Raw genomic sequence first — 25,724 nt, 5'->3', positions numbered from 1 at the left:
CACGAAACACACTCATACTATGTCATAATATTGACATTCAGTCCAGTAATCCTCCACTGTAACAGCTCCTTTACTTTACAGTGAAAATTGATTTGTATGTTTTTTGCCTCTGAGTCCTTGTGGAATTTTTTTTTTTAATTCAAACAGAAAGTCACAAAAATTATAATCATCCTCATCAGTTCACTCAGTCCCATGTAATTAATTTTTTTTATCTTGATCTTTGGTTAGCACTTTATGAATTCATGAGTTTTCTATTAGAGTTCTGAAAATGCTTATTCATTCAGTTCAGCAGTATAGTCAGTTACCAGAAACCTGTACTTGTCAGAGGCTTTTCCATGAATTCCTTGAGGATGAAACCCTTCTATAGGAACATTTTTGCAAAAGCATCAGAGTATACCCAGAACTGTCTGTAAATGACAAAAGACTTAAAAATGACCATGGTTAAAGATTTGATGAAAGTTCATAATAATGCAATTGACAAGGAAATTTAGTTATTTCTGAGTTATACATTTTAAAGTATGGATAATTTTTTAAATGTATATTTATAAATATATTTAGAAATTTCCATCATATCTTGGAATAGTACTTTCTAGGGAAAGCTATTTCTGTGGTTTCATAGGATTACATTCTGCCTTAGAGGATTAGGTGTTTTAAAGTGGCACTTTTATTACTTCCCTGAAACAGTTTATTAAGAAGATTATCAAATCTTACAGGTGCTTCTTACCATCCTTTGGTCATGTCTTCTGTTAAAATACCATAAACGGCTTTGTGTTTGTTTGATTTTTCTAAAGTCCGAGAATGACTTCTGTGGACAGTGAGTTGGGGGTATCTGAGGGATGGGAGAGTCAGCAAATAATTTATTTCCAAGGATACACTAAATTCAGCCTTGGGGCCTGGTCCGCCTACAGCCAGCTGTATATAATAAGTTCAATCCTTCCGGGTCTTTCTAACAGGGTAACCCTTCTGCCAGTTCCAAAGCTCCTAAGCGCAATTCTATTTCCTAGGGGCTCTTCTTTGGAAAGGAGGATTAGTCGTGAAACTGTCTCCTTTTCACTCCTGCTAGTCAAGTTCAAGTTTTGTGGGCAAACACCAGCCAAAATAAATACGCTAGAGCCAATACTGAAGCCTCTGCCTCACTTACGGGCAAAATTACGTAGGATGGTCTAACAAGTCTGAGAGGGGGTGGGGGAGGGAAGGGAGGAGCGTGGAAGGGGCCGCCCCTTTGGAATGTGATTGGTTCCCTCTCTCCCTTCAGCCGTTCATTTTGCATCTCGGTTGGATAGGCTGAGAGAAATATGTCACTGAGGTGTTTTCAAAATGAGCCCTGTAGGCGTGGGCTGTTCCCTAGGTTTGTGGTTTTAGATTTTCAAACGGGCGGACTTATCATTGGCTATAGGATCAAGTTCCTGAAACTGGTCTTCTATAGCTTGAAAAATGTCATTGTAACCGGAAGCGCCAAGGAGCTTAAGTGTAATTCACACACAGTAGAGGATATGACGAAAGTTCCTCAGGGGTTTGATTTCAGTTTCCTAAATGAAGAAGAAGCCAGGAAGATCCTTCAGGTGCTGGAAAGAAATGAGGAGCTACAGAGGGCAGAGAAGGACAGGATCAGGTACAGAGCTAATTTCTTTTTCCCCTGGGTCTGGGCCACAGTGGGGGGCGTCCGCGTCGTCCCCCGAGCCCGGCGTGAGCGGAGGAAGGGGACGAACTTTTGTGGGGCACCTGTCCGAGGCTCGGGGACGCTCAGCATCCGCCCGGAGCGCGCGGCTTGGCAGGGGGAAATCTGCAGCGAGTCTCTCTTGAGAACGTTGGGAGGCGCTGCTGGTGCAGACACGGCCTTCCGGGCAGGCTCAGGTCCCGCAGCGTAGGGCGCGCCCCTGCCCTCGCCGCGCGGGAGCGTGCCTTGGCGCGTTTCTTCTCAGAGTGGGTCCTGCGCGGCGGCTCCTGCCCCAGACCGGGACACGTGGGCGGCAATCGCCGCAGGGGGTCCAGGCTGGGTGGCGGGTCTCTCAGGTGTCTCCTAGGCCGCCACGTGGCGCGGGCCAGGTGGGCCCATGAAACGGGGTGGGGAGCGCCGTCCTGCCCCGCGCGTAGCGTATCCACGTGCTTACAGAGGCCTCCGGGTCGTCCACTCTCGCCCAACACACTCTTCCTCTGCCCCAGAGAAACCTCCCTCTCCACCGGACTCGGGCAGTCAGCGAGGCCCGGGAGAGCTGGCACCTCACTGGAGGCCAAGTGTTTCCCACCCCAAGGGCTGGAGTTCGAGGAACTTGCCAAATTGTGTGGAGTGAACCCAGCTGGGACTGGGCCGCGTGGGGTGTCTAGAATGGTTCGATCCCCTTGAGTGTGGCGCTAGGGGAAGAAGTTGATGCGGAATTTCCCCCTTGACCTTACTATACAGTGTTGTAGGTGAGGGATTAGTTACCAGGGAATGAAATCCAGAGATCATTGCCTGAGATGTAAAGTAACCAGTTTTTCTGCTGGGGAAGTGTGGGATAAGTCCTGGAATGAATTAAAGACTTTCTCACCAATCCTGGAATAAACCCACCCAAGGCCTTCTCCAGTGGACTGTGGAAGAAAATTTAGGGCATCACTCTCAGACCAGAAAGTGTGGCACTGATGGAATTTAGAAAGCCATTTTGTTTGTGAACAACTTCTTGGTGATCTAAGTTCTATGGTTCCACTTCCTTCCAGGCATCCCACTTACCCCCCCCAACCCCCAATCCCCCAGTGAAAAAACCTCCAAAGATACTCTTCACATAAGGAAACCCTAGCTGGTTTTGTAGAAGTGATTAAAATACACTGGGCCCAAAGCCCTGTCTTCTCTCCCCACTCCCCACCCCCCAGATATGACTCTTGTGGGGAGAAATGAATATTTGAAGTTTGAGGATGTGTATTTCACACCATCATACTCTGCCTTTAGAAAAATAGGCTCCATCATTTCTTCAAACTATGCAGAAATGTGTCCTCATGAGCACAGTATGTCCACACCCACATACACCCAGGAGCATGTGCCCACACGTATGCACGTGCAGTGTACACAGGCACACCCAATGTTGGGAAGGAGAGCTTTAGAATTGCATGCTTGCCTTGTTGTGTTTTCTCTATAGCAGCTCATGGTGCCCGTGGCAGCTGACTTTAGGGGGAACTACACTTAGGTGGCAAAGTCCATTGGGCTAGGCCTTAGAAGGAAGGCTAAAACACATTTTATGATTTCATGGCACTCATATCCTAACTGGAGCATCAGCAAAAAAAGCCATAATGCTAAGACAAACATCAATACTGTTATCTGATAGGAATATTGGCATTATCAGAGAGGAAATTTAAAATAATTAAGATTATTTACTCAGGCACAGCGTTTTTTTCTGCTTTGTTTTTTTAAAAATCTGTTTAATAAAGGTCTGGAGCAGAAAAAAAATCAGTACTGTTAACTATTAAACAAATGTTGAAAAATAATTACCCCAGCAATTTTTTAAATGTCACCACTAAAATATAAAAATAATTTAAGGAAAGCAGACACTTGAGCCAAATGCTCAAGGCAATTATTTCTAGTACTTTATTTTCCCCTGGTTGATTCCTGTGTCTCACTATCAAATACCTGTCCCTGGATAGCAGTCTCCATGGGATTGCTCTGCTCACCAGCTCACATGCATTGGTTTTAGAAGCAGATACTGGCATGCAGAAAAGCCCTGAGATGACATGCCCACTTAGCTTTTCTGTTCATTTTTGATCATCGTATTTTCCTAATCAAGTCAAGACACGTGACTTATAAATCAAGAGTATTATTTGAGAAAAAATACAACAGTGCTGTCTAAGAGACTCTCAGAGGCCTTTTTACTATACTGAGAAACAGTCTTCAGATCTCTTAATTAGGACAAAAAGGGAAGGGACTAAATGCAGAAGCTTGGAAGGTTTGCTGGTTAGGGCCTATCTATGATAGGCTTGAGCTGTCTACAAGACAACTAAGAAGAAGTATCCTACAGTTAGAAATATAGAACTACAGTATCATGCAAGGCCAGAGGTGTCCAGAGGTGGATGTTAACGGCACAGAACTAGTTGAGTTCACCATGCAGGAGACCATAACCCCACCTGTAGAAATGAGCTTCCCCCGATCTTCCTTCATCAGTACCAGAACTCTCTGGCTCCAGCTTACTGGGAAAGTATTAACATTAAATATTATAATGTTTCCAAATATATGAAGAGTTTATTTAGATTTTTAAGAAAAACACCAAGATTCAAACTGACGAATAAGCAAAGATAGAAAGAAATCATTCACACTAGAAGATATCCAAACAGTAAACAAAACATATGGGAAAATGTTCACCCTAATAGTAATTAAAAAAAAGAAAGAACGAATATCAAAGTAACCTCAATATATCATACTGCACCTTTAAAAATAACTGAAAAGACTTGGTGAGGGTTGAAGTGAAATGGATAGATTCTGCATATCGTTAGTGGCATTGTAAGTTGAATATCATCCTTTTGGTGAACAATACTGCAACACCTGTGAAGATATGACTTGCCCTTGACCTAGTCATCCAATTCTTGAATGTTACTCATTTGTAGGAGACTGAGGTGGAGAAAATGACCACACCAACATTTATTAAGTGCTGCCTTTTTAAGTAATAATAGTAATTACTGTGATAATAATAATTGCTAACATTTATTTGTCCCTTACTGTATACTAGGCACTGTATTAAACATGTTATATATATTTAATTAATCCTCTCAATAACCTCATTAGGTACACACTTTAATTTCCATTCCACAGAGAAGGAAACAGCTTAAAAATTTTGAGTATCTTGTTCAAGTTAAGCAGCAGAGCTAGAATTCAAATCCAGATCCATCTCAAAATTATTTTACCCATCAGCATTGACTAATCCTCACAACCATCTGACTAATCCTCACAACCATCCCTTGGGGTAAGTATTATTAATGACTTTGTACAGAAGAGAAACTGAAATTTAGCAAGGTTAAGGAACTTGCCCAAGGTCACACAGCTCGTAAGTGGCAGAACTAGAATTTGAACCCAAATTATCTGGCTCTAAAAACCTGTATTCTTTCCACTATACCATATTTTTCCCTGAGGAAACCATTTAGTAGAGGAAAAACAAGACATATACTCTCAGATATTGCAGTGTTACCTATAATAGCAAAATAGTGGAAAATTTCAAAGCTAAGTAAAAGTGCAGTCATTACAAAGGACAATTATGAAGACATCATTATGTCCCATCCAATATGATATTTTAGTCCTATATTTCTGACTACCTTGGTTTTGTAGACACCTCAAGCTTGTCATGGATGCGGCTGTGGAAAAATGTGTACGAGGCACTGTTCTGTGAAAAAACAGAACACAAAATAGTGCTTATGTTATTATTTCACTTTCTTCTGGGCATCTGGGCATGTGCATAGCAACTAGAAGAAAATAGCAAAAATCTGTTCTTCTTTCCGTGAATCTCTAGGGCCTGCTGCAGCTCCTGGCCCATGGTGAACAGTCAGTAAATGTTTGCTGAAAGGCATGGGCTTGCCCTGACAGCTCAGGGCTGGGCTCTCCTGCCCTCAAACCCAGCACTGCCAAGATGGGAAATCAGACCTGGGGGTAAGGATGCTTGGTAGTCTGGGCAGGAATGCTGGGCACATGCTTCCTCCTAAGGCTCTGGGAAGGCAGATGAGGGGAAAGGTGTAGGATTTCATGGCTAACAGGAGAGGGAGACCTGGGTCACAAGGTTTCTGTCTGTATAGGCCCCCTGTAAATACTTGATGAAGGAATGAATTAATGGTCTGCACTGGCTGGAGTCAGAGGCTTCTGCTGTCCCAACTTCTCTTCCCATTTTTCAGTCTCTCTCTGTTTGTTTCACCTTCTTCTCATCCCTCAATACCCTCTGCCCAGTTACATGGGATTTCTCCCTCCTTTGAACCCTGTAATGGACTATAATCACTCTGTTACATTTATCCTCTTCTGTCCTGTCAGTCTGGGATCTGAGCTACAGAAACTGAGAGCCAGTTAAAGAAATGGAAATACTTAAATTCCAAGCTGTCAGTTACGCTTCTTTTTGGATTGTGGAAAGGATTTTGCCTGGAAGTATTCACTTGGGTGTGACTTTTTAGGCCTTGTACAGTCTGTGGTTTTAGCTGCAGTGAAGAAAAATGGCTGAGAGTTTGAATCACGATTGGCAGGTGAAAAATTTCCCCTTACTACTTCTATCACACCTTGGAGGAAATATATATGTGTGTGTGTCTACATATATATACACAAATACTATAGATGATAGACAAATAGATAGATAGATAGATAGATAGATAGATGGAATAAAATCTGAAAAGCATCTTACTTTTTACAAGTCTTTGAAAAACACAACTACCTACCTATCACCCCCACCACCCCCATCTCATAAGTGTGACTGAAATAGAAAGTACCAAGAGATTATATCAACTAGTCAAGCTCACAGAAGAGATATCAATAAATCAAAAATGTTTATTTTTCCTATTGCAGAAAACTTATAAAGTATAAGATGTTACAGCACCAGGTGTAATTAAGTTGAAAAATGGCATGTCTAGATTTAGACTATCTTTGCTCAGTGGCAAGATTGCAGCCCAGGAGACTTTTCTAGAACTTAGCTGTTTCTATTGATTTACACTAGTGTACTTGAGCTGTGGCTCAGTCCTGAGGGGGACTGTGTATATCAAAGTAGCGAAGTGATTGGTAGCTGGTGGAAACTGCAACATCCTGCAGAGATTAAAAGCCAGATACACAAGTCTCCTGTCTCTCCTAGGCTTTCTGCCTGCCCTCTTCTCTTCCAGCTGGTGAAATTTGCCTCTGGCTAGGATAGGCTTTCAAGAAACTTTGTATGCTTATTCATTGGGCATCTACTCTGTGCCAGATACTGTGTTGGCCCTGAGGATACAGCAAAGAAATTCTGCCCCAAATGGCTTTAGTCTATGAAAGTTTTTGGTTGGTGGTAAGTCCTCTAAGATGAAGACTTCATATAAATGTAGCTTGCCCTCATGGAGCCCTGCGTGGCTGGGGAAGGGACTGTGAGAACTGCCTGGAGGTCACAAGAGTGCCTTATAGGCTGGAGTGTTCTGATAATATAGCAAGGAATGGGATCAATATCATGGATCTCTGAGACTTCTGCACTTTTCAGTAACATCCAATTTAGTTAATTCCTTTAAACTGAGGGGAGAGCTTTCTCTCAGACAAATTCTCCTGGCTAGTTACTCCTTGGATTGGTCTCCATGGGCAATACATGTGGAACTACTATAATATTATAGTTCCATATCCCAAGGTTGGGGATTATTGTCCTCATTAGGTTTTGTGACATTATTATAACTCCTTTAGCTCTTAAAGTTAGTTTTTATCCTCATCCTAATCTGATAAAGCAGGTATTTTTTTTCAAAAGATAACAACAATAAGAACAGTAATAATAGCCCTTATTTATTGAGCACTTGCTCTGTGCTAAACTCTTCATGTGGGTTATCTCCTTTAATTATTTCTACAACAATCTGATGAATTAAGGGATATTTTTAATCCCCATTCCACAGAGAAGGTTTAGGGAGGATAAGTAACTTGCGTGAGATTATATTGCTAAGAAGCACTGGATTTGTGAACTCCATCAGCACTTAATCATTGTGCAGTGTTACCTCCTACAATGAAGTTGAAGTGATTACCCTCACATTGCCCATCTAGCTTGTAATAGGACCAGCACTGAGTTGTTTTCACTTTAGAGCTCTTGCTATTCACTGACCATGAAAATAGAAAACATACAATTCTAGGTAACGTGCCCTTACTAAAAATTGGGAGTATAGGGGCTTCCCTGGTGGCGCAGTGGTAGAGAGTCCGCCTGCCGATGCAGGGGACACGGGTTCGTGCCCCGATCCGGGAGGATCCCACATGCCGCGGAGCGGCTGGGCCTGTGAGCCATGGCCGCTGAGCCTGCGCGTCCGGAGCCTGTGCTCTGCAATGGGAGAGGCCACAACAGTGAGAGGCCCACGTACCGCAAAAAAAAAAAAAAAAAAAAAAAAAGGGGGGAGAATTATTATTAAGGTAAAGGACATAATGGATATTGGGGGACCACTAATAGTATTCGCCATATATAGGAAAAATTGCAGGTAACTGTTGTCAAGGAAAATAATCAATAAACAATCTATAATAGGAATAGACAAGAGTTTTACTTGAGCCAATCTGAGGACTATAGCCCAGAAGACAGCCTCTCAGGTTACTCTGAAGAACTTCTCTGGAGAAACATGGTTTTCAACACAGTTTTATATCTTGTCAGAACAAAGAACATCAAACAAGTCATGGATACATTCCTTTGAGGTTTAAAAAAAAAAAAAAACAGATCAGCACATACACAGTGAGTCAGTATAGCCTTGGCACCTGGGAAAGGAGTCTTATCATCAAAGGAGAACCATCATTAGTGTCCCAGGAGGGGAGGCATTTAATCTTTACTTTTAACATGGACATTCTTTACTTCTGGTCACTGTGCCCTTTAATAATTAAAGCAGATGTACAATGTATGTACACACAGGCTGTTTTAGTTAGCACAAAATTCAAGTTTACTCATGTATAAGCCAGAATGACTTCCCTGTACCTCAATATGTGAAATTTTCTTTTATCACTGTTTGTTTTTTTTAAAAAGCATATATGTATTTTGTAAGGATATACTCTAAACTATTAAGGTGGTTATCTCTTGGATGTGATATTTAAAGGAACTCTAACCATTTTACTATTATTTTATTCCTTAAAATTATCACGGATTTTTTTTTTTTTTTTTTTTTTTTTTTTTTTTTTTTGCGGTACGCGGGCCTCTCACTGTTGTGGCCTCTCCCGTTGCGTAGCACAGGCTCCGGACGCACAGGCTCAGCGGCCATGGCTCACGGGCCCAGCCGCTCCGCGGCACGTGGGATCTTCCCGAACCGGGGCACGAACCCACGTCCCCTGCATCGGCAGACGGACTCTCAACCACTGCGCCACCAGGGAAGCCCCACGGATTATGTTTTAATGATGATTTCTTTTGATAATAAATAAATGCAAAATAACTCTCTTTTTCCTTCATAAATATGACTTTTAAAATATTTGTCTTAAAATATCTGAATATTTTTCTGCCCTTTTCTTTATAATGTTTTATACATTTTGTAATGTTAATGTATTTATGGGTGAGTTGGTTTCTCTACATCAATCTCAAGTTCTTTGTGGTCAAGGATTATCTTAGGGATGGAGAGCCTCACACACCTAGTAGGTACTCAGTTCCTAATTAAGTGGACTTTAACTAACTTCTGTGAGGGAGTACAAAGTGAGGGAGGGATAGATCTGGGGAAACCATATGAAGGACAAAGAAGGTCAGATTAAGGTTAATCAGAAAATATTTTTCTTCCTGTTAGCACATTTGGGTTTTAAAACTGAGAACGAGTTGGCTAAGAGCCTCGCTGAAGCAATTCAGATCTGTTTTTCTGCAGTTACTTACTGCACAGGCCATAATATTGAGAGCCTAGGCTCACTTCACTCTCCTGCTCAGGAATATTTCCTTATTGGCATTGCCAATAGCCCTAATTAAAGGCTGTACTCAAAATATCAACTTGGCATACCACAGGAGCCAGCTTCCTTATTCCTCTGTGTGTTAGACTTTCTAACGATGAAAGAGGAAATTAGGGGCTACAGTGATCACCAAACTCCCCACTTTCCAAAGAAAAGTTGTGGTGTTTTATATTTATATCAAGTTTGCCTTGGTTTCAATTTTAAAACAATGCATTTAATGGCAGTTGAAGGAGGGAAGGGTCTGATCTGGGGTGGGGAGAGAGTAACCTGGCAACCACTGCTCTGTTCTCCAGATCTGTTGAAAAGATCTGTCCTCCAGGTATCAAGAAGGGCCATGCTCCCTCTGAAGGCACTTGGGAAGAATCTGTTCCAGGCCTCTCCTAACTTCTGGTAGTTCCTGGGCTGGTGGCAGTGTAACTCGTCTTCACATGGCATTCTCCCTGTGTGCATGTCTGCCTCTGCTGTCCAAATTTTGCCCTTTCCATAAGGACACCAATCATACTGAATTAGAGCCCACCCTAATGACCTCATTTTATCTTGATTACCTTTGTAAAGACCCTATCCCCAAATAGGGTCATGTTCTGAGGTACTAGGGGTTAGGACCCCAACATATCTTTTTTGGAGGACACAATTTAATACATAACAGTAAGGCTGGTTCAATGTTTTAAAATAAATTACTGTAAACCACTATATCAACAGTCTAAAGAAGAAAAACACATGATCACATCAGTTGATGCACAAAAAGCCATGGTAAAACCTCTTGGCGGGCTTCCCTGGTGGCGCAGTGGTTGAGAGTCCGCCTGCCGATGCAGGGGACACGGGTTCGTGCCCCGGTCTGGGAAGATCCCACATGCCGCGGAGCGGCTGGGCCCGTGAGCCGTGGCCGCTGAGCCTGCGCGTCCGGAGCCTGTGCTCCGCAACGGGAGAGGGAGGCCACAACAGTGAGAGGCCCGCGTACTGCAAAAACAAAAAAAAAAACAAAAAAAAAAACAACAAACCAAACTCTTGGCAAGGAAGAAATAGAACCTAATAAAAGGTATCTACAAAAAACTTATAGCTAACATCATATTTAATGGTGAAAGACTGCTTTTCCCTTAAGATTGAGAACAAGACAAGGATGTACAATCAATCCTTCCGTTCCTATTTAACATCATACTTGAGGTCCTAGCAAGGCAAAGAAATGAAAGGTATACATATCAGAAAGGAAGAAATAAAACTATCCCTATTTGCAGACGACATGATTGTCTACAAAGAAAATCTCCCCCCAAAAACTACCAAAAAATTCCTAGAACTAATAAGTGAATTTAGCAAGGTGGTAGAATACAAGATTAATACACAGAAACCTACTGTTTTTCCATATAATAACAATGAAAGTTAGAAATCTAATTTTAAAAAAATTTTATGAAAAAACAGGAACTGAATGGACAAAACAATTTTGAAAAAAAGAAGAAAATTGAAAGAATCACACTACTTGATTTTAAGACTTACTATAACATCACAGTAATCAAGCTATCATAGTAGTTGTGAAGGGAAAAACATATAGTTTAATGAACAGAATATAGTCCAGAAATAGACCCCCAAAATATAGCCAATTGATTTTTTTGCAAAGGTATGAAAGCAGTTCAATGAAGGATAGTCTTTTCAACAAAGGGTGTTGGGATATTTGGGCACAAGGCTAGAAACATTTTCATCACCCCCAAATTGAACATTAAATAGTTACTCTTCGAAAGACAGATACCATATGATATCACTTATATGTGGAATCTAAAATTTGACACAAATGAACTTATCTACGAAACAGAAACAGACTCACAGACATAGAGAACAGACTTGTTGGTTGCCAAGAGGGAGGGGGTGGGGGAGGGATGGGTTGGGAGTTTGATATTAGCAGCTGCAAACTATTATATATAGAATGGATAAACAAGCTCCTACTGTATAGCACAGGCAACTATATTCAATATCCTGTGATAAACCATAATGAAAAAAATATGAAAAAGAATATATATATGTGTGTGTGTATATATATATATATATATATATATATATAAAACTGAATCACTTTGCTGTACAGCAGAAATTAACACAACACTGTAAATCTACTGTACTTCAATAAAATACATTTTTTAAAAAGTTACTCTTCATTCCTGCCTCCCTCCAATGCTGGCAACCACCAATCAGCTTTCTGTCTATACGCATCTGCCTAGTCTGACTGTTTCATGTAAATGGAACCTTTCATAGAATACATAACCTTTTGTGTCTGCTTTGCTTAGCATAGTGTTTTGAGGTTTATCTACTTTGTAGCATGTGTCTGTACTTCATTGTCTTTTATGACTGAATGATACTGCATTGTATGTACATCCCACCATTGGTTTATCCATTCTTCATAAACATTTGGGTTGTTTCCACCTTTTGGCTATTGTGACTAGTGTTGCTATGAACATTTATCTACAAGGATTTTGAGTACCTGTTCCCAGTTCTTTTGGTTATATACTCAGGAGTGGAATTACTGTGACATTTGGTAATTCTGGGTTTAACTTTCTAGGAATCATCAAAACTGTTTTCATCCACACTCACTTTCTTTCTTTTTTTTTTTTTTTTTTTGTGGTACGCGGGCCTCTCACTGTTGTGGCCTCTCCCGTTGCAGAGCACAGGCTCCGGACGCGCAGGCTCAGCGGCCATGGCCCACGGGCCCAGCTGCTCTGCAGCCTGTGGGATCCTCCCGGATCGGGGCACGAACCCGTGTCCCCTGCATCGGCAGGCAGACTCAACCCCTGCGCCACCAGGGAAGCCCTGTCTTGTATTTTATGTGTGGTCCTCTTCCTTTCTTCCAGATGCCATAAAGTAGATAAGCATGACTTTTGGATCATGCACACTTGAGGGCAGGTCTGAGTTGCTGAATCCCTGTGTTTGCACTTGAGCCTACACTTTGCAGTCCCCTTCAGGATCACCGAAGGCCAAATGAGAACCGTCAGCTGAAAGTTGTCCCCAAAGTAGCTGGCGTTGGGTACTTCACTCCTCAGAGTAGAAAAATCACTGGGGCTTGCTGAGGGGACTGCTAACAGTGGCCTTCCCTGGGGGGGAGTATGTCAGGAGGGTCTGGCCACCCCTCCACTTGGCCTGCTTGCTAGTGCCTCTTCTTCCTCAAGGACATCAGTTTCTTCCCTATTCTCAGCAACCCCCAACCTCACACCCCACCAAACATTCTTAGTTGTGGGTTAGGCTGTAGCACCGGCTCCACCAAAGACAACAGGAAAGGCCAGTAAATTAGGTCATGTCTGTCCACAGCTGTTTAATTGCTTTGCCGCTGCCATCCAGGCAAGACTTTAAAAGGTTTATGAGTAACATATTCCCTCCAGGGTAGCTGTCTCCACCTTCAAAGCCACATGCACCACCCCTCACCTAGCTCTGCCTGGCACCTCGTACACCCAGTTCCCCTGAACTCTGGCTCCAGCTGCTTCCCCAGCTTTTTTCACTTCCTCCATGTGTCAGCATGTAACCACCTGTTCCAGGCCTCCCAGATCCTTAAGCAGAGTTCAAGGGGAACAAAATGATACGTAAATGTTAATTTTTTTATTATAAACAATCTTCATGTGTCTAAAAGCCAACTAAGTGTTGTAAGTGTCACAGTTTCCAAACAGTGCTGCAAAACAATTACAGTTTTATCATCAAAGTGATTAAAATGTTTTTCTCTTCTTAGCTCATCTGAGCTTCATCTCTGAGGTACTATAGGCCCTCCTAAGTGGCAACCCCTAAAGATGGAAGATTCTACACCTCCAGGGGCCTGGGTCTCTTGGGGAGGTAAGCCAGGTCCTCACTACTCCTTTGGCTTCCTTCCTGGGAGGTAGGTCATCATCAGGAGTTTTTTGTTTTTTTGGTTTTTTGGTTTTTTTGCGGTACGCGGGCCTCTCACTGCTGTGGCCTCTCCCGTTGCAGAGCACAGGCTCCGGACGCGCAGGCTCAGCAGCCATGGCTCACGGGCCCAGCCGCTCTGCGGCATGCGGGATCTTCCCGGACCGGGGCACGAACCCGTGTCCCCTGCATCGGCAGGCGGACTCTCAACCACTGCGCCACCAGGGAAGCCCAGGAGTTTTTTTTATTGTAGGTCAATCAACCATCAAAGTTACGTGTTGGGGGTAGCATTGCAATTTCACCTCTTTCCCTTGGACCTGCCAGATATGACAAGCTTCTCCATTTGCAGCATTAAGGCAACTGTCTTGGGGACCTGTCACTGCCTCAGGACCCTCCTCACATCACCTCACAGCATCAGGGGTCAGAGTCGGGTACCTCTGTGTTCCTCTTGAGAGTGAAAGCCCCATAGGGTAGATTTTTTTTCCAGTATATTGACTCAACAACACTTCTGTTAGGTAACAAACACTCATTTATTCACAGATGAGATCCTACCATGATCTTAGTACCAGAGATACTAAAATGCTCTCCACAATCTCTCAGTGTAGTGAAGGAGATGGATTTGAAAACAGTATATTCACTGTAATGTGGCAGGTGATAAGGTAGTTGCACACAGGGACACAGAGATCATTTAACCCCATGTGTGGTCTCAGGGAAGACTTGCAGGAGGAGATAAGTCACAAGATGTGAAAGACCCTGGTGGAGTTGCAGCACCATTAGCAGTGGCTAGCACTGGAATACAGAGTGACAGCCAATGACCTGCAAGAGACGGCTTGGTACAAACTGGGGGTGAGGAGGTGCCATTGAAATCCTTAGCAACAGAGTGACAGTGTCACATGTGCTTCTTAGGTGGATGGCTCTGTATGAAGGGTGAAGCCCAGATTAGAAGACAGATATGTTTAGGGGCCTTGACTAGGGATGAAGAGGAGGGGAAAGATTCAAGAAATATTTGCAGGACTTAGTTAAATTAGCAGGACTTAGTGGCTGATTGGCTGGAGGAGGAGCGGGAAGGAGTGTTCATATGAATTTAGGTTTCTGGCTTTGATGGGTTTTTGGTATTTGACCTACTGTTTACACTGAAACTGGTAGATTCAAGTGGACTCTACACTTTGTGAGTCCCAGGTGAGGTAATATATATGAATATTAAAGGACATCAATTCCTCCATCCATCAACTTCTAAACATTTAAAAATTACGTTATTGGGTTTCCCTGGTGGCGCAGTGGTTGAGAGTCCGCCTGCCGATGCAGGGGACACGGGTTCGTGCCCCAGTCCGGGAAGATCGCACATGCCGCGGAGTGGCTGGGCCCGTGAGCCATGGCTGCTGAGCCTGCGCGTCCGGAGCCTGTGAGGCCCGCATACCGCAAAAAAAAAAAAAAAAAAAAAAAAAAAAATTACGTTATCTCTTGATGAATGTTATCTCTTAGCAGTTAAGTTCGTTTTAGGCCTGACACTGGGATTGGGGGTGAAGGGAGGAGTAAGCAGATCTCAAAGCAGAATTCTGACCAGGGAGATTGAAGCTTGTTCCCCAGCTCCAGGCGGCCTGGTAAAGGACATCTGGGGAGAAGCGGAAAGCAGCCACCTGACAGGAGAGGAGGGGACTGATTGGCCCACAGGAACCGCCTGCAAGAGGAAACTGCAGAGGGTTTCATTTCCTCCCTTTCATCTCTGGACTTCTGTCAGGAGCTTTATCTCTCTCCTATTATAAGCAAAAATAATTAAGACCAACTGATCATTCAAACACCTGTTCCCCCTTCCAAAGAAAAAGCAAGACATTTCATTTCAAGTGGCTGTTTCCCTCTGAAGTGGCAGTGAGCTGCTCTTCAGCAGCACCCTTCTCTTCATTCCGGGCTTAGCAGAAGTGTATTTCACCTTCAGCAAGTGGGGGATGCCCTCTTCTGTGTGCCCTGCCCACCAGCCTAGGGCATTGGGGATCTTGTCCAGAAGCTTGTCCAGAGTCACTGAAGAGAGAGGCAAAGCCATCATTCTACCTTGTGCTACTCAGCACCCATCAGGTAAGATGCTGTGCACCAGGATGAAGCCCCCGGCAAACCACCGGCCCTGATATTTCAGAATTTGCCTGAATATGTTGAACGCATACCTCTAGGTTCAAAGCAGCGAGGCTGAGAATGGTATCTTCAGTAGGAACGATGATAAAGGAAAAAGGTACACCTTTCCAAGTTTAACATGATGGTAGAGTACTTAAATCCCAACATGTTTGGGGATCAAGATTAGTGATATTTTCATCTTTATTAAAATAAGAAATCATTGACAAATATTTTGAGGACCTACTATTTTTTTTATGGGCTATGCAAACTTCTATGGTATATGCAAACTTCTACGGTAAATGCAAAGTGCAGAACCCAAGAAATTTATAATCTATTTGGGTGGACAATTGAAAATTTAAATAATATTACAAGGTTACACATGACTAAATACCTAATGGGTAGTACAGACAGTAGGATTTTGGAATGAGAGTAAGACGGATGGTAGCTGAAATTATTAGGAAAGACTTCATAAAGAAACTGGCCTTGAAGGGTGGTTGGATGTGGATAAGTGGAAGGTGGGTAAGGGGAGAATGACTTCCAAGTATGGCTTGTTAACACTTCCATTGAATCAAGTCTATATAACACACTTACTGAACTTTAATTTCTAGTTAGAATATGTAAATCTTCAATTCAGGAAGGCTATTCATGTCAATATTGGGAACTAAAGTCCTAAGGAAAAGAGCTAGTGTTTATTTATTGTGGGAAAACTGCTGGCTTGCTGGAGCATTCCGTCAACTGAATTGTTTCCCTCATCCTCCCCAGAGATCTATTCACCCTCGGTAACTTCTGCTAAATGTTCACTAATTTTTAGCAATCTTTCACACAGAGAATGAGATTTAGGCTAGCTGTTTATATTTTTTTCTGCAAATGATAAATAGCAGATCAGCACAAAATCATTTTGATAAAATAGAAATTCACTGTGTCTTAAAGGGTTATGTGGCACTTTTCTCCATATCTCAGGCTTTCAGTTGAATCTGCTGAGTCAGGGAGCAGTCACCAGCTGTGTGAGTGATAGGCATGAGGCCACAAAAAGAAATCTTTGGCTTCCCCTCCAAGCCCTGTTCTTTACATAAGAGCATAGGAGCCTCCAAAAGACTTGCAAGATCTTAGTGTTGAAATTTCTGTGTATATTTCTGTGTACCAAAGAATTGAGAGAATTTCAGAGTTTCTGGGATTCTTATTTATAACCCAATGACCAGGACAGTATTGAAAATATTAATGGATAATGGTTGACCTCCACGAGTAAATTTGGACAATTTCCCTTGATGCAAGGCCAGCAAATATAAACTTCCTATGACCATTTAAAATAAAACAAGAACAAAATGAAGTTCTTCACTCTCCTACTTCGCTTCCTTTAATTGGCAGATTACTCTCTGCCAATGATGGCCTGCCTGCATCCCCCCTCTGTGCACGCATGCACACACACACGCATACACCCACGCCCAAACAGACAGACACACACACACACACACACACACACACACACACCCTGTACCTACTTTCCAAACCATTCCACCATTCACTGGGGATAAGCATCACTAGTGAGGAACAATGGTGGATTCAGACTCTGAGCTAACAAGGCTTATCTCCCCGTCTTTAAGACCCATCTTCAGGAATATTTTCCCAGCCCATAGCCAGAATTAATCTTAAAGCAAGAGTCTTGGTTTTCTTTTTTTGTTTGTTTTTTCAACAAGAAAGCCTGTTTTTGTTTTTACTGGAGGCTCAGGTGGCACATGACAGTTCATAAAATGGCTTTAGAGGTAGGGGGTAGTGGGGAAACAAAAATTAAACTGGGATGGGAAAGAAAAACAACCAGGAGGAGGTAAGAACTGGCTGTTTCCTTCTCAGCCTCATTTAGGGGAGGGAGTTGGTGCCTCTGAACAATAAGGATGGATCCCTTCCTTTAACCCTTGGTAAGGGAGAGAAAAAAAAGCAAAAGGCTGTTGCTTTGGCCCTCCTGAGTCTCAAGGAAAAAGAGGAAAAGCTGGTGTTTTGATGTCATGAATTGTGGGAAAGGGGGGAGGGAGGTGCTGGGTAGGATACAGGTCAGTTGGAAAAACTGGCAGATACCAGATTGTGGCTCTGGGTGTCCTTTGAGTTGGAATCACTCCAGTATGGTGGTTGGGGGGTCCCCACTGTTGATGGGGGCTGAGGTCTCCGGGGCTGTGGGCTGCCTGGGTCCAGGGGCCTGCTGCCGTCTCTGCTGGATATAGGGGCAGTTTTGTGGGCACTGGGGCTCAGACCGGGAACAGTCAGTGGGGCCTTGGCTGGGCTTGGTAAGAGTCTCGGTTTTCTATTATGTGATTGATATAGTAAGAAATATATATAGTTTTGGTCTTCATCCCAAGTTCCTGGCACAGAATGTCTAAAGCCCTTAATATATCCTGAGTGGGAGGGGTAAGAGGAGTATCTTTTGTTATTCATTATAAGCCCCTTTCAACCACCTGAGTTTACATTAATGCGGTGACTCTTGGAGGATGGGGCTGGTTGCCAGAGGAACCAATCATGTGATTAGAGGGCTGGAAATTTTAGCCACCCCCTAACTTCACCCCCGCCTTAATCACCAATGGCCGGTTATTTAATTGGTCATGCCTACGTAATGAAGCCTCCATAAAAACAATAAACAACAAAGTTCAGAGAGCTTCTGAGTTGGTGAACAAGAATGCCTCTATGTGCCAAGAGGGTGGCATATCCTAAACTCCATGGGGACAGAAGCTCCTGTGCTCAGGACCCTTCTGGATCTTGTCATACGTATCTCTTCATCTGGCTATTTATTTGTATCCTTTAAAATATCCTTTGTACTAAATTGGTAATAGTAAGTAAACTATTTACCTGGGTTCTGTGAGCTGTTCTAATAAGTTGTCAACCCTGAAGAGGGGGTCATGGAAACCCCCAATTTACAGCCAATCAGTCGAAGTCCTAGAAGTCTGGACTAGAGGTTGGTGTCTGAAGTGGAGTTAGTTTTGTGGGACTGAGCCCTTAACCTGTGGGGTCTGCACTAACTCAGAAGTGCTGTGAATAGAGAATCTGTTTTTCTTTTAAAGGTCTATCATGTCCTGTGTTATATCACAGCTATTTTGTATGTATCTTTTCCTACTGTTAGATCTTAAATTTCCTAGTGCTTTCAAGTCATTCTTACAAATTTAACTTCTCAATACAGTTTTTTTTTGTTTTTTTTTTACTGTACGCGGGCCTCTCACTGTTGTGGCCTCTCCCGTTGCGGAGCACAGGCTCCGGACACGCAGGCTCAGAGGCCATGGCTCACGGGCCTAGCCGCTCCACGGCATGTGGGATCTTCCCGGACCGGGGCACGAACCCGTGTCCCCTGCACCGGCAGGCGGACTCTCAACCACTGTGCCACCAGGGAAGCCCTCATTATAGTTTAATTGAATCTTTTTTTTTTTTTTCACTCAAAGAACATTTTTCAAACCTTTAGCTGTGTCGGCCCTGAGTTAATCATGGGACCAAAAACTGTTTAAGGAAGGGCATTGCAAACCAAAGAGAAACTTGGAAAAAGGCCCAGAGAGCATGCAAAGAGTTTGCAATGGTTGGTACATAGGGTTTAAATGAGAGGGTAGTGGGAAACAAGTCCAGACAGGTAAGTGTGGGGTCTGGTCATGAAATTTTACAGATGAGGAAAATGAGACACATAGATGTTATTTGATCAGCCACAGTAATAAAGGGATTAGAACCCATCTGATTGTCCCCACCATCCAGGCCCAGCAACTTTACATAAGCTCAGACAGTGATGTTATGCAACCATGCCAGTCTGAGGCAACTGGGTGGGAAAAGATGAAGATAATGCAGAGAGCATCTGTGACAATCGTGTCTGTGTAGTCGGGCCACATGATGCCTCTCTTTGTACTTCCACAGAGGCAAGAGCAATAGGAGGCAAACAACCAAGAAAACTAGGTGCTCTGAAGACAACATCTAGCACTGCTCTGTGGCAAGTCATAGTGGCCAACCTGAGCCCCCACTTAATAACCCACAGACTGGTCTGTGAGCTACACTTTGAAGCAAATACCAAGAACTGCCAGCTCTGCCATTCTTTTGGCCTTTGCCTTGAGATTCAAAGAACTAATATTTTCAGTGACACCTGAGTTACAATAATAAGCAAAGGTGTTGAGCAGGTAAGTCATTAAAAAAATGACACATAGCCTATAAACATATGAAATAATGTTCAACCTCTCCAGTAATAAAAGAAAAATTTTAATGAAAAAATTATTTTTTCTTATTAGATATCAGATTATCAAGATTAATAATAACAATAATAACTACTGTTGGCAAGGATATGGGAAAATTGGCACACATGTAGAATCTGCTGGTTGGTGAAAAATTTGATGTAAGCTTTCCACAGAGCAATTTGTCAATGTATTTCATCAGTCATTAAAACATGGTCATTCTTTCTGGCAATTCTACTTCAAGGAAATTTATCCTAAGAAGCTAATTGGAGACGTGCACAATGCTAGGCTGGAACTATGTTCATTTCAACATTATGGCTGTGAAAAATTAGAAATGACTCATGTATCTAATGTTAGGGGAGTAGGTACATATTCTATGGCACAAAGACTCAATGGTAAAAGGATATTGATGTAGTGCAGCATTCTTAATATAATGCTAAGTGGGAAATGTTGGCTGCAAAACAGCATTTATAGTATAAAAACATTTTGAAAAATGTATACATGTATAACTGGCATGTTGAGAAATCAGGACTCATCAGAAGGCACCTTTAGTTTTGACTTTAAATGCCACTGGATAAAAACATGGGCTGTCCCATGACTTTTCTGCTCACTCTCAGGTAGTAAACATCCTTTGGTCACTTGAAGACACAAAACCACTGTCTCAATTCAATACAATAATTAGATTGTCCAGTCCCTGGTTAATTCCGGTGTCATTCAGAGCAGCAGCCATTTCCCCTCACACAGCCACAGCTTGCGGCAGTGAGAAGCCTGTAACAGTGAGGAGGGGTTTGATCCTACCTTTTCCCCGTCAGCCTCTACTCTCCATCCCCTCGAAGGTGGTTCTTGACCATTCCAGAGTTGAAGTGGAGGATGGAGGGGAGGAGAGGTACATGTTTGGGTGGGGGTGGGGGGTGTATGTTAGGAAGCTCTTTCTTGACTGGGGTGGCTGTAAGGTGGCTTCACAGTCTCTGAGGCCGGGCAGATGTTTAAATTTGCCTCTTGTGTGCTCAGGTGGGGTTTTCAGGCTCTGTTTTGCAGCTCTCTTGATACCATGATGTGCCCTCCCCTGCTCTCTGCCAACCCCTCCATGTCCCTAGGAATCTTGTGATTCACTCACAGCCTTTCTATTAAGGTTTCTTCGCCTCTTGAGCCAGCTATCGTGGACATGAACTAAGAGAACCTCACCCCCCCTCAGCCTCTCTTGTGGCCCATGTCTTGTCCATGGGAAATGTGTAGAACTGTTCATGCATGAGAAACTCCGGAAGTGAGGACTGACTGCCAGCTGAGCAATCTCCCCTCAGTATCTCCTTATTTCCCTCACTCTAGGCCAGCTGGCCCCAGTTTCTCAAACTTACGCTTCTTAGGCAGGAGTTAGACACCAGTTGTCCTTTCCACAAAACTCTAAAGGACATATATTAAGCTCTTTCAGTGGTACTGTGGAAGCCCCTCTGTAAGAAAAGGCTCTCTGTGTCTCTGCTCTTCTGAACCAATGTGGGTAAGGGGACTTGTTACCCTACCATGAGATCCACCCTCTTAACAGATTTTTCAGTGCACAGGACAGTATTGTTATCTACAGGCACAGTGTTGTACAGCAGATCTCTAGAATTTATTCATTCATGAATAAATGAAATTTTATACCTGTTAATTAGCAACTCCTCATTTCCCCCTCCCCCAACCTCTGGCAACCATCAATATATTCTTTCCTTTTATGAGTTTGACTATTTTAGAAACCTCATATAAGTGGAATCATGTATTATTTGTCCTTCTGTGATTGGCTTATTTCATTTGTCATAATGTCCTCAAGGTTCATCCATGTTGCATATTGCAGGACTTCCTTCTTGTTTACAGCTGAGTAATATTCTATTATATGTATATACCACATTTTCTTTTACCAGTTCATCTATTGATGGGCATTTACATTGTTTCTACATCTTGGCCATTATTCATAATGGTGCAGTGAACAAGGGAATGCTAATATCTTTTCTAGACTCTGATTTCAATTACTTAGGATAAATACCCAGAAGTGGGATTGCTATATCATATGGTAATTCTATTTTTAATTTTTTGAGGAACCTCCATGCTGTTTTCCATAATAACTGCACCATTTTGGATTCCCATCAACAGTGCAGAAGGGTTCCAATTTCTCTACATCCTTGCCAACACTTATTGGCAGATACGGAGAATTATTATTATTATTATTACTACTACAATGGCCATCCTAACAGGTGTGAGGTGATATCTCATTGTGGTTTTAATTTGTGGTTTTAATTTGCATTTGCCTGATGATTGTTGACATTGAGCATCTTTTTATGTATCTATAGGTCATTTGTATGCCTTCTTTGGAGAAATGTCTATTCAAGTCCTTAGCCCATCTTTAAATTAGGTTATTAGGTTTTTTGCTATTGAGTTGTAGGAGTTCCTCGTATATCTTAGAAATTAACCCTTTATCAGAAATATAGTTTGCACATATTTTCTCCTATTCCATAGTTTGCTTTTACACCATACTGGTTGTTTCCTTTGCTGTGCTGAAGCTTTTTAGTTTGATATATTCCCTCTTGTCTACTTTTGCTTTTGTTGCGTATGCTTTTGATGTCATATCCATGAAATCACATCACACGTCCTGATGTCAAAATATATTACAAAGCTACAGTAACTAAAACAGTATGATACTGGTGTAAAGATAGATATATAGACCAATGGAACAGAACAGAGAGCCCAGAAATAAATCCATACATATATGTCAACTGATCTATTTTTAAAATATTTATTTATGTATTTATTTTGGCTGCACTGGGCTCCAAGTTGCGGCATGAGGGCTTCTTGTTTGCAGCCTGCAGACTCCTTAGTTGTGGCACGCAGACTCCTTAGTTGCAGCATGCATGCGGCATTTAGTTCCCCAACCAGGGATCGAACCTGGGCCCCCTGCACTGGGAGCATTGAGTCTTATGCACTGGACCACCAGGGAAGTCCCAATGTCAACTGATCTTTGACAAGGGGTGCCAAGAATACACGAAGTACAAAGGATAATCTGTTCAACAAATGATGTTGGGAAAACTGGATATCCACATACAAAAGAATGATATTGGACCCTTGCCTTACCGAGTACACAAATATCAACTCAAAGGGCTTACACATAAGACTGGAAACTGTAAAAGTAGAAGAAAACATAGGATAAAATCTTTGACTTTCTTTTTTTTTTTTTTTTTTTTTGGTTTGTTTTTATAAATGCTACCAAGCAAATTCTCCTTACTGGAATTCAGTTGAGTATGTGGAATCACTTGCTTTCATGCCTCAGCTAAAACTGAGACAGGCTGGGTCTCAGTGTAACATCCTGTTGCCCCTGCTTTAAAATGCTCTGTGGACATAGGCACACACAGCAGTATCTCTGGTTGTGGGGATTATGAGTGACTTTTTTTTTCAAGCTTTTCTGCAATTTTCAAGTCTTCTGTACTGAGTGTAACTTCACTTTAGTAAATAGAAAAAAAATGAACTTAAAAATTGTACAATAGCAGGGCTTCCCTGGTGGCGCAGTGGTTGAGAGTCCGCCTGCCAATGCAGGACACACGGGTTCGAGCCCTGGTCTGGGAAGATCCCACATGCCACAGAGCAGCTGGCCCCGTGAGCCACAATTACTGAGCCTGCACGTCTGGAGCCTGTGCTCCGCAACAAGAGAGGCTGCGATAGTGAGAGGCCCGCGCACCACGATGAGGAGTGGCCCCCACTTGCCACAACTAGAGAAAGCCCTTGCACAGAAACGAAGCATAAATAAATAAATTAATTAATTTTAAAAAATGTACAATAGCAAATCAAAGTCAGTTTTGTTGACATTAGAAATTTCCTGTCCCAACCCTGAAGAATTCCCTTGTAAAAAGATTTCTACATGTAGCTATGGCTGGCTGTTTTCATTATGCCCTTTCAGATGACAAGGAACATGCTCTAGTTTACCTCAAGTGATGGGTGGCACTCTATTGTAAGTCTGCAGTGGGGAATTAAGGAAACAACAGCCTCAGCTTGCACAACCAGTCCTTGGGAACGAGAACAGTGATCACAACATAGCAACATTCTGGTGCCAATCAACCAGGCTGGTAATCTACCAGACTTGTGGCTAAACTACTTTGCTCTGCTTTTCCCTGTTCACTTCCATGGCCGTGGTTGATTTTCTTCTTGCAACTTTCCTTTCTGCTTCAGGGCTTCTGCCTATTCCAGACTCCGTTGCCTTATGGCTTCTACTTCTGGTACTGCTTAATGCCTTCTCAATGTGTCTCTCAGCCACTATGTCACTTTAGTGTGTCTTACTTGTCATAATGATTTCAAGACATGTCAAGAGGAAGGATATGATTAAGTTGTTAATCACTCTCCAAAACAGAGCACATCAGTTAGGCAGCATTCTTTTTTTTTTTTTGAATATTATTTTATTGTTTGAATTTTATTTTATTTTTTTATACAGCGGGTTCTTATTAGTTATCCATTTTATACATATTAGTGTATATATGTCAATCCCAATCTCCCGATTCATCCCACCACCACCATCCCCACCCCCCTTGGTGTCCATACGTTTGTTCTCTACATCTGTGTCTCTATTTCTGCCTTGCAAATCAGTTCATCTGTACCATTTTTCTAGATTCCACATATATGCGTTAATATACGATATTTGTTTTTCTCTTTCTGACTTCACTCTGTATGACAGACTCTAGGTCCATCCACATCTCCACAAATGACCCAATTTCGTTCCTTTTTATGGCTGAGTAATATTCCATTGTATATATGTACCACATCTTCTTTATCCATTCATCTGTCAATGGCATTTAGGTTGCTTCCATGACCTGGCTATTGTAAATAGTGCTGCAATGAACATTGGGGTGTATGTGTCTTTTTGAATTATGATTTTCTCTGGGTATATGCCCAGTAGTGGGATTGCTGGGTCATATGGTAATCCTACTTTTAGTTTTTTAAGGAACCTCCATACTGTTCTCCATGGTGGCTGTATCAATTTACATTCCCACCCACCAACAGTGCAAGAGGATTCCGTTTTCTCCATACCCTCTCCAGCATTTGTTGTTTGTAGATTTTCTGATGATGTCCATTCTAACCAGTGTGAGGTGATACCTCATTGTAGTTTTGGTTTACATTTCTCTAATAATTAGTGATGTTGAGTAGGCAGCATTCTTGCTCATGTTTAGCTTTTGGGTCAATCATGAATCCCTGGTTCAGTTGATTAGGGTCAGGAATGTGAAAAATTTTGGATCACATAACCCAAAGCATAGCAACTACCCATGACTATTTTGCTAGTGGAATATGCTCCCAACACATCATGGACTGCCCGTATGCTAGAAAAGCGGTCCATGTCTTTCAGACAGACCTACCACCATGTTTAATTCATTACCTCTATGGTTTAAGTGAATCCTATTTTTGGATATCAGTAAAGGGGCCAGAATTTACAAAACAAAGCAAGATGGAGAGAATCAGATATCCAGATTTATTTTTCTATGCTATACATTACTTCATCACATCCTACCTGAAAGAAAACAAACATTTTTGCAGACAAATCCAAAGTGATTCAAAACCAAATAATGACTTTTAAAATTTAATGTCATTGTTAATAAAGAATAGACCACACCCATCTACAATACCAAGTAAACAGTTCTTTTCATTTCCACTTTTCTTCTGTAAAATACACCTGGCATTACTACTTCATTACAACTGACATTTCTTCTCATTTTTGAGAAATGGTTGATTGTTTACAGATTGAGTACAATTCCGTACCTCTTCTTGATGCACTGAGACATATTCATGTAAAGTACGTAATAGCCTCTGATGTTACATTATCATTTTTATTGTGTAACAAAGCTTCATTTAGGACTTTTTTCCAAAGAGCCATTGAGATTTTATGATAAAGCATTTAATACATTATAAAGAATGATCACAATTTTTTTGTTATTGAGAAAGAAAAATTTAGATACTAGAATCTGAAAGTTAAAATGATAGTAAGTAATAATGCATAACAACAGTATTGCCAGTAAAATATCTTTTATATGTGTTAAGTTTCCATAAGTAAG

The 25,724-nt window shown here is 42.1% G+C and overlaps 1 protein-coding gene across 11 annotated transcripts in view; it reads left to right on the top strand.

Annotated features, from left to right (window-relative positions):
* Positions 1-1,285: 1,285 nt before the first annotated feature.
* Positions 1,286-25,724, top strand: part of EXPH5 (exophilin 5) — a 67,373-nt gene continuing 42,934 nt past the window's right edge. For 3 of the 11 annotated variants that reach the window (XM_082626357.1, XM_082626367.1, XM_082626365.1), the window contains exons 1-2: positions 1,530-1,612; positions 19,361-19,617. Coding sequence is in view for 4 of the 11 variants with exons in the window: in XM_082626362.1 (XP_082482488.1) it covers positions 1,296-1,612 (317 nt within the window). In the remaining 7 variants the exon portion in view is untranslated. Of the gene's footprint in view, positions 1,613-19,360; positions 19,618-25,724 lie in introns of all 11 variants that reach the window. The other 8 variants (XM_082626362.1, XM_082626361.1, XM_082626356.1 and 5 more) reach the window with 4 other exon arrangements.

This window comes from Mesoplodon mirus (assembly GCF_964341445.2).
Source record: "Mesoplodon mirus genome assembly, chromosome: 7".
Lineage (NCBI taxonomy): Eukaryota > Metazoa > Chordata > Mammalia > Artiodactyla > Ziphiidae > Mesoplodon > Mesoplodon mirus.
Note: the sequence above shows the minus strand (reverse complement) of the source record. Positions and strands in the feature narration are given on the sequence as shown.